The 9,292-nt window shown below is 38.9% G+C and overlaps 1 protein-coding gene across 2 annotated transcripts; it reads left to right on the forward strand.

The window, feature by feature from the left end:
* The first annotated feature begins 738 nt into the window (after positions 1 to 738).
* LOC147628342 (uncharacterized) lies at positions 739 to 4,252 on the forward strand. 2 transcript variants are annotated; one of them, XM_086813429.1, is made up of 6 exons: positions 739 to 757; positions 896 to 1,239; positions 2,439 to 2,615; positions 2,820 to 3,044; positions 3,346 to 3,474; positions 3,717 to 4,252. In XM_086813429.1, exons 2-6 carry the CDS (start codon positions 1,051 to 1,053, stop codon positions 3,951 to 3,953), a joined length of 957 nt encoding a protein of 318 aa, XP_086669555.1. In that variant the 5' UTR covers positions 739 to 757; positions 896 to 1,050; the 3' UTR covers positions 3,954 to 4,252. The 2 variants fall into 2 exon arrangements, with proteins under 2 accessions (XP_086669555.1, XP_086669554.1); XM_086813428.1 differs by lacking the exon at positions 739 to 757 and having other exon boundaries at positions 849 to 1,239.
* The last annotated feature ends 5,040 nt before the right edge of the window (positions 4,253 to 9,292 follow it).

Raw genomic sequence — 9,292 nt, forward strand, 5'->3', positions numbered from 1 at the left:
TTTTTGGACTATTGATTTTTATTTTTTATTTTTGGGCTTCAAAGTATGTATTGCCCATAGTGGAGTGCTCTCAAAAGTGCAAACTGCATCATGCTCTTGGCAAGTAGATTGATCCTTTCATAAGTTAGAACATTGAGTAATTAGCTCTTTGTTAATAAGGCAAAGATCACGTCATGGGCTTGGTTTGAAGATGCTCTTTATCATTTTTTTTTGGTTAGAAGATGTTGTTTGACACATATATGTTTTTGTGTTGTGTTTTAGTGAGAGTGAGAGAGAGAGAGCCGAAGAGAAGGAAAGTGTGTGTGTGTGTGTGTGTGTTTATAATTTTGACAAATTTCTTTCTTAAAGGTGTAAAAAATAAGGAGAAAGAGTCATACATGATTATATCACATGGGTCACCAATGAAAAAGTCATACGGTTACTTTTAAAATGCACAAGAAATCCATGCGCATTTGTCATATATATTTTTCTATTCGAAACATATGGTGTTTAATATGCTATTTTGTATGATGATACAAGTTTTTGTCTAATGTAGCATTTTGTATGATGGGTACAAGTTTTTGTCTAATGGAGATACCCAAAGGGAGAGTTGTTTGACAAGAAGTCTCTTTAGAAGTTACAAACAATAATGCCGCAGCAGCGCTGGTCGACAACTAGTATTGGTAATAATGCTTACCAGATGTCATGCTCGCGGCGGGAGGGCTGGTCGACAACTAGTATTGGTAAGAATGCTTACCAGATGGAAGCATGACATGAGGTATGACATGGAAGCATGACATTGGGTTTGACAATGACAATGTGCTTATGATATATATATATATATATATAGGTGTTGCTTGGTATCACCATCTGTCATCTGTCACTATAAAAAAAAATGTGCTGTTCATGGCAACAGCTCTGCTTTGGCAAGAGCTTCTATGTTTGCAAAAGAGCGCAGAAGCAGCATCAGAGGAATCTTTGGCCTCCTTGTAATCTAGGGTTTCTTGGGCAAGCTCTTCTGGTTCACGGGTTGAGGGTTTAAGCCGTTCTCTGTAGCAGAAAGAGGCCAAGATGAGCGGGGATGGAGCTTTTAGGCGGGCGGCGGCTGCGTTCCGGAGCTTCGTCTCCCGTGACGGCTCCTCGGAGTTCCCTGCCGTCGCAGGTCGTTACCACCTGTACATCTCCTTGGCATGCCCCTGGGCCTCCCGCTGCTACGCCTTCCTCAAGCTCAAGGGCCTCGAAGATGCCATCGGACTCACGGTAAGCTTGATGTCATTTCTCCTTGCAATTAATCCTTACTATTAACCAGAACCTAAACAAGTATTAATGGAGGAACCCTAAAATATCATACATTTTTAACACAGTCATAAGCTAAGTTTCCCATGCATCCTTTGAATCCTAAACCATAATGAGACTCTCCTCACGAGGGAAAAATTTGTGCACCCTTAATCCCTAAAAAATATCATACATTTTTAACACAGTCATAAGCTAAGTTTCCCATGCATCCTTTGAATCCTAAACCATAATGAGACTCTCCTCACGAGGGAAAAATTTGTGCACCCTTAATCCCTAAGAAAAATCCCATGCGTCTACAAAACCTCTAATCATGTAGAAATCTCAAGCATCAGCGCTGTTTTCATCTTTTAGACGAAGCGTGATGAAACATGGAAAGAACTTTGGGAGGAGATTCAGGCTGCTAATTTCGCAAGGCCCCGCGGCGGCACGTCAAATTCCAGCTGGAATTTTCAATTCAGTTCTTCCCATGACTGCAGGATAGTGTGGATATGTGCCAAGAAGTAGATCGATTACAACTCTCAGCTTGCTGCATGCTGATGGGACCGCTGGGCCAGACACAACTCTGCCCTGTCAGCATTTGGGGAATTTGTAACATGACTGCTAATGTGTACGGATCGTGGTGATATTTCTAATGGTTTCCGATTGATCAGCCATAGTATTGTAACATGTAGCCATGTGCTTAAGTTGTATATTTCTCAAGATTTCCTCGGTATAATCATTAATGTACAGCAGAAGTGTGCCTGCTCGTATGTGTCTTATGTATGCACATACATAAATTCATGTAGTTCTCTTAACCACTATAAACCCTCAGAGATATGAAACCCTTGGCATCTCTGAATCTTGAGCTATGGCCCATGATGAAGTGACCTCATGAATTCTTGAAATTCTAGGTGATATTTCTAATGGTTTCCGATTGATCAGCCATAGTATTGTAACATGTAGCCATGTGCTTAAGTTGTATATTTCTCAAGATTTCCTCGGTATAATCATTAATGTACAGCAGAAGTGTGCCTGCTCGTATGTGTCTTATGTATGCACATACATAAATTCATGTAGTTCTCTTAACCACTATAAACCCTCAGAGATATGAAACCCTTGGCATCTCTGAATCTTGAGCTATGGCCCATGATGAAGTGACCTCATGAATTCTTGAAATTCTACAGATAACAAAGCCAAAGTGGGAGAAAACTAAGGAAGGGGAGGACCATCTGGGATGGGTTTTCCCTAGTACGGATGGCGAGGATCCAATGGCTCAACCCGATCACATAAATGGCACCAAGACCATTCGGGAATTGTATGAATTGGCATCTCCTGGCTTCCGTGGCACATTTTCTGTTCCTGTAAGCCTTCATAACCCCGCCACCCAATCCCCCCCCCCCCCCCCCACCAACCCCAAAAATAAAAATAAAACCACCACCAAAAAACCCCCTTCCCCACCCCCCCCCCCCCCCCCCCACACACACACACACAGAAACCCCCCAAACCCACCCCCATAAGAAAATTTCCAATGTCCACTCGCAAATTTTGCTGTTCTGTCTCCTCAGGTTTTATGGGACAAAGAGGCGAGGACCATAGTCAACAATGAGAGTTCCGAGATTGTCCACATGTTTAATACTGAATTCAATCATGTAGCCAAGAACCCAGATTTTGATCTTTTCCCTGCTCATCTCCGAAGCAGTATTGATGAGGTGAACCCATGGATTTATAACTCTATCAACAATGGAGTTTACCGGTGCGGATTTGCAAAGCAACAGAAGCCATATGATGAGGTATCAATTAGTAATTGATTTCTGTAATTTTGATGTTTTAAGATTCAGTTATAACTTATAAGGTGAAAACATCAATGAAACGTGGTTTATGCTAAAGGGAAAGAAAGCTTTCAATATTGATGTTGCCTTTGCAAGACTTAGTGATCCATCTGATTTTTTTGTAACTCAAGTTTTTTTAATTAAAAAAATCAGAGAATAAATAAAGTTATTCTCCCTCTCTCTGTCAAAAAAAAAAAGGAAAAAGAAAAAAGGGGGAAAAACGAAAGCATTTGCTCTCTTGTTTAATGCATAATTGGTGCAGGCTGTGCATGAACTGTTCAACGCCCTCGACAAGTGTGAAGAGATTCTAGGCAAGCAGAGGTACATATGTGGAAATGTGTTGACGGAGCCTGATATAAGACTTTTTGTCACTTTAATCAGGTTCGATGAGGTATGATACCCTTAACCATCTCTTCGACTTGCTTGGGTACACAGTATTTTTTTTGCTGATTATTTTTAGTCTTAATGAAGCTAAATCTAATCTTGGTTTATGCAATGCTCTTCTTAATTGTATTTTTTTCCAAAAAACTTGGTTTGGAAACACAGAGAGGCATGCATGCATATGTCGTAAAATTTGTTTACAGGTGTATGAGGATTAGAGTATTGTTTTAAATTGCCTTTGCACTTTTGCAGGTCTACTCAGTCTATTTTAAGTGCAACAAGAGGCTCATCAGGGAGTATTCCAATCTGTTCAATTACACTAAAGATATTTACCAGATTCCCGGCATTGTGGAGACTGTAGACATGTATCATATAAAGAAGCATTACTATTGTAGTCACCCTGTCAACAATGCATTTGGCATCATTCCGGTGGGATGTCACATTGATTACAACACCCCTCATGACCGAAACAAGTTCAAGGAAAATTAGGGCCTTTGTAAAGTGCGGATCAATTCACAGCTTTGAATTAGTGAGTTTGTTTTGCATGTTGTAACTATTAGAAGTTTGGATGCAGAATGTCCTGTGAGTACACTGTAATAGCTATGCCCATCGAGGCATTTCTTTTGGTTGCAAATAAGTGATGGTGATGCTGAGGTTTGCTGCCTTTTAGCTTACGTGGTATTATACCTTTTTCCCCACCATAATCCTGAAGATATAAATATGCAACTCAGAGTGAGTGTTCTGCTCTCAATATGAAATGAGAATTAGTTGTTTTGAGTCTTGCCCACTATCGCTGCAGCACACAGGATTCATGCAAATGGTTTGTTGAGACAATTATTGATAAGATAATTTGTGTATTTTCTGGTGCATTGTCTATTCTTAAACATTGGTTGATCCCAGCCACCTGTCTAGCATGAGTTGTGGAGCCCATCACTCTGTTATGTGTAAACCACCTAGAAATGCCATTTACAGAACACATTGTTGGCATTACGACCTTGTTTCAAAGATGGGCTAGTTTTAGGGGTGTTAACTAGCATAATGAATTGTAGCACTCCAATTGAAGGCTTTGTTTCTACACGTGTGATTGTAACGGTCTATACCTGAGATATAAATAATCATACGAGCAAATCTTAATGATTTCTTCATTGCTTCAAGAAATTGAAGCTTTTCATTTGCCTCAAATGTATTCAAGGTGTATTCACATAACTTATGAAATGCTTTTCTTCCAACTTATTTCCTGTCCCAAACTGATGAGGTGATGTGCGCGCGCGTGTTTGGCATGCATGTATGTATGATGTTACTTTCCCTATGATGACACCTTGCGTACACCCAACATGAGGATACATGTTAATATGGGCTAGCTTGTCATCGTGCTGATCCTTTTGAAGATGAGTAGTCTAGGATGGTATAGTTGATGTGCTACAACCTGTGGCTAGGAATTAATGGCATGTGCATTGGGGACTAGGTAGAAAGGGCAAAAGATTTGCATGACCAAATGTGTAACAGAGATGTGGAACATACTTCTTATTACATGCTATCTTCTTGTGTTTTGCGGGTTATATTCTGGACGAGGGGTTTTTACAGGTGTAAGGCATGATAGTACCTCATAAAGAATGTGCACATGTATCTCTTGGATGATTCATGTATAATCTTATGAAAAAGTTCAGTTGATTCAGTATTCATACATAATCACTTGCTTTTTGTTGTGTGTGGTGCTTGTATTTGTTGGTTTTGTGTGTGCAAGTGTAGGTAGGGTTGCTCAAGAAAAGGCCATGCATGCACAATAATACAGGATTCTAGACAGCCATTGAAGCTCTTGGCAGAGGTGTGGAGCTCATAGCGATCTATTGTCTCACCTCAGTAATACATCCTTGTTGTCTGTCTTTGTTTATTGCACAATGTTCTCAATTTTTTTGATGGGAATGATCCTACCTATCAATTACATTATAGGAAAGATATTATATGCACCTTGTGTCAGAGCTAAGCTCGACAATACCAATTAACCTCTGTGGAAGTTCCAAGTTAAAGGCTATCCTCCCCCCTTATAAGCTTTAAGAGATCCCCAGTGGCATTGTGTTCATTCTCCACCACCAAGGAATGACCAAGGAAGTGGAGACATTTCTTACACCAAATATCCTTGAAACCAAATGGTTAAAATTGGCATGAGCATGGCCTCTAGAGACTTGGCGGCTTCTTGTCTCAAGATATTTCTAGTCAAGTATGATAGTAATATCCCATCTCTACACTCTAATTAAAGGGCTCCTCATCTTGTCTTTGAGGATTTTAGCTCTCTATTCAAGGGGAGGAGATACAAGTAAGGAAGCCATGCCTTCTTTGCATAAAGAGAAAGTTTTAGCTATTTGAATAAAGAGAAAAAGATCAAATGCATTTTCTCTAATAAAAAAAGGCACATCACTTAAGAGTGTAGGAGAAAGCAAGAAAATGCCATAAACAAAAAACTAAAAAACCAAAGAAGTATCCTTTTATGCTACAAATATTTGATTGTTTATAGCTATAAACGACATGTATAGCAAGCAATGTATGATGATATATTGATAATGGAGCTTCTATACACATTACAATAAACCTCACTTTTATATGTTGAGAATTGGATTGTCATTGGTTGTTTACATTTGAAAAAATCCTCATTAATTTTCCAAAACACAACATTACCTTACGATGGCCAATGTATATGATGACTAGTGTGGACAATCCTACATACATGATGGATTGTGTGGACAACATTATGTACATGATATCGCATGTGGCCAACCATATGCATATGAAAGTGCTTGTCAGCTCCCTAGAGGCCACATGGAAACAAGAACCACGAGTCCTTTTAAGCTTTTATAGGGGTACATATCTATCCAAGTCTTTGAGACACCTATACATCATCATTCAAAAATTCATTGACTTCCTAGATGCCTATTGATGGGCTTAATAGGCTTACACTTAAGTTGTAAGAACAGAGGTAGCAATTCATCATTAATCCTTTTCTCTTAGCTTCATAAAAGTTTGCATCCCCATTGTATTATAATCTCCATTTCCATTACTTAATATAAGGCATTTTGTTGTATTAAGAATTACAATTTCAACTAATTTTTGGTTTCTTAACTAGTCACCCAATGGTGGTTGCCTAACTAACTAGTGTATAACTAGTTAGGCACTAGCGACTAGTTTCCTAGTTAGGTGCTAGTAACTAGTTTCCTAACTAGTCACCCAATGGTGGTTGCCTAACTAGTCCCTAACTAGCAACTAGTAGCTAGTGCCTAACTGGCACTAGCTACTAGTTGCTAGAATTTTATAATCTTTTTTCTTACAATTGTTAATAAATGTTTAATTCTATTTATGCTGCCCGACATCCAACTCGTGATGATTAGGTCAACAATTGGGTAGGGAGTTTTAGTTATGTCATAATAATCTGTTATTTTTAACCTTATTTAAAAATCAATCATTATGATAGACTTTGTAAATTAAAAGCGTCTTGAGAAATCTTTCACAAACCAACAACATTCAACTTATCAAAAGATACATCCCCCACAGGAGTTGCACCTTCCATCTCACTTTGAGCATGCCAACACACATAATGTTTGTAAGGGAAGGAGCATCCTAGTCTTCAACATCGGGACTTGTGATCATGTGGGCCATGGGGCATGGGGATTTGTGGAGTTTGCAAGCGCTCCTCATGATGTAAGTTGTCTCTCCCACTTGTACAATAATATAGCTTAATCTTCTCTTTACTCTCTATTACAACTCAAGGCTCATATGCATAGGGATGCTTATTATAGAGGCTCAATTCGAATTGCTTGTTTTCTTCCATTTTATCTTCTCTTGTGTGAGTAATGTATTGAATGGCAATGGGTTCTTGCATAAGAGCCACACTTCTTTACATAAAGCTATGTTTCCCCTTACCCATTGTTAGCATTCATGGTGCCATGATGGAGCATGTGCAAAGACAAATTAAAGTTTGTTGAATGGCTGTAGTGGATGGAGAATAGCCATGGTAAGTGTGTGTGTGGAGAGAGAGAGAGAGAGAGAGAGAGAGAGAGAACTCAAAAGATACTCTGTGTTATTAGAACAACCCAAATACTTGTTTTTATAGGCATCAAGCCTTATCTTTTGACGAAAACTAAATAAGGGTTGTTGACACCTAAAGAGAGGGTGTTCATACTAACTAACTCTCCGAAATACTCCATGTTATTAGAACCACCCAAATCCATGCTTTTAATGGCATCAAATCTTATCTTTTGACGAAAGCTAAATAAGGGTTGTTCACACCCAAAGAGGGTGTTCATACTAAGTAACTCTGAAATACCCAAAAAAACCTCCCTTCGGAGTGATGGAGGTGATGTCTAACAAACCTTCATTAGTCACAATGATATGGACTCTAAACTGCAATCATGTGATTCAAAAGAACACAGTGATGTCGACACCTGAACTCTTATGTCGAGCATGATATAAGAGCTTGACCACTAGAGACATCCTACAATAATCTATCAAGACAAACAACCCCCCTCCTCTCCTTTGTCACCCTAAGCAGGGGTAAATAGGGAATGATGGAACATTACAAAAGGGGTAAATAGGGAATGATGGAACATTACAAAAGGAAACACATACAAACTATTAAATTTAGATTTTGGGGGGCTTCTCGGCGGGTAGAGAACCCATGATTCAAACACAAAATTATAAGTTTAAAAACTTCCCCTCGAATGCATGTTGATGAAGAGTAGTCTCTTTTGATGATGTTTTCATGGCAGTGCCGATGATGTAGATTTGATTGTGGGGACGACAATAATGCCTTAATGCAGATGCTTGGTACTTCCATGGTACTATAGAAGCTCCAATTTAATGTAGAAGGCTTGATTTTGAAGCGGATACAAAGGCTTCAATTGATGATTTTTCTCTATATTTTAGAAAAGTCGTGATTTTTTGTAGAGATGAAAAGCCCTAAATTTGCAGATCTCTGTAAAGAGAGGTAGTCGTGGGCTGAATGCTGGCCCTTCGATGTAGTATCTCATGTTGGACAATTTTCTGATTTGTGTTTATGCTTCTACAGGCTAGTTAGACCTACGTTTTGCTTCTTAGCCTGTGCTGACTACACATAAACCTCTCCGTAGCTTGCGTGGCTTGAGGGCTGCCTTAGGCAGTGTATTAATCTTGGATGTACAAGAATGATGAGAGTATTAATCTTGGATGTACAAGAATGATGAGAGATGGATGCATTGCTAGAACTGCTACGATGAAGGCTAGATGCTAATTAAATCTAAGGAGTAAAGTCACAGTGATGAACTATATGGAAAAAATGCTGGCAATATCTCTCTTATAATCATAGTTGATGCTATTGCCCTTGGTGTTGAACTAGCTATAAAACAAGGCTATGAAATATATGCAATTCCTAGGCCCATCTACTAGGCTCATTTTTGGGTTTTGTTTAGACCCCATAAATTTGGATAGGGTATGTAAGAGTAAAGTCTTCCTATTCCTTATGTAGATAGTGATGATATGATGGTCCACTCTAGCTTATAGTTTATTTGTAGTGTGTTGTAAGATTTAGCCTATTTGTATACCATCCAACAACCCATGCCACCATCTCATGTAAGTACAAGGATACCAAGTGCACAAGATGCTTAATCATGACTACTCCTCATAATGGAAGCAATATGAGAAAAACAATGCCTAGACTATAATTTGATAGTGGAGCATTGAGATCCAACATATCTATAGTATGGAATGGAAATATTAGATCAAATTTATCAGTCAATTGTGTGGATTCATTTAAGCCAATCATGTGTAAATATTATATTAAACATATCAGCCAATCGTGTGGA

The sequence above is a fragment of the Cibotium barometz genome, chromosome 19 (assembly GCF_041138505.1).
Source record: "Cibotium barometz isolate CiBa-2024 chromosome 19, ASM4113850v1, whole genome shotgun sequence".
Lineage (NCBI taxonomy): Eukaryota > Viridiplantae > Streptophyta > Polypodiopsida > Cyatheales > Cibotiaceae > Cibotium > Cibotium barometz.

Excerpts from the sequence above, each read along its gene's own strand:
- LOC147628342 (XM_086813429.1), top strand. The coding sequence starts at position 1,051 with ATGAGCGGGGATGGAGCTTTTAGGCGGGCGGCGGCTGCGTTCCGGAGC. Across the intron at positions 2,616-2,819 it reads GTGGCACATTTTCTGTTCCT|GTTTTATGGGACAAAGAGGC; the intron begins GTAAGCCTTCAT and ends CTGTCTCCTCAG. Across the intron at positions 3,045-3,345 it reads AACAGAAGCCATATGATGAG|GCTGTGCATGAACTGTTCAA; the intron begins GTATCAATTAGT and ends TAATTGGTGCAG.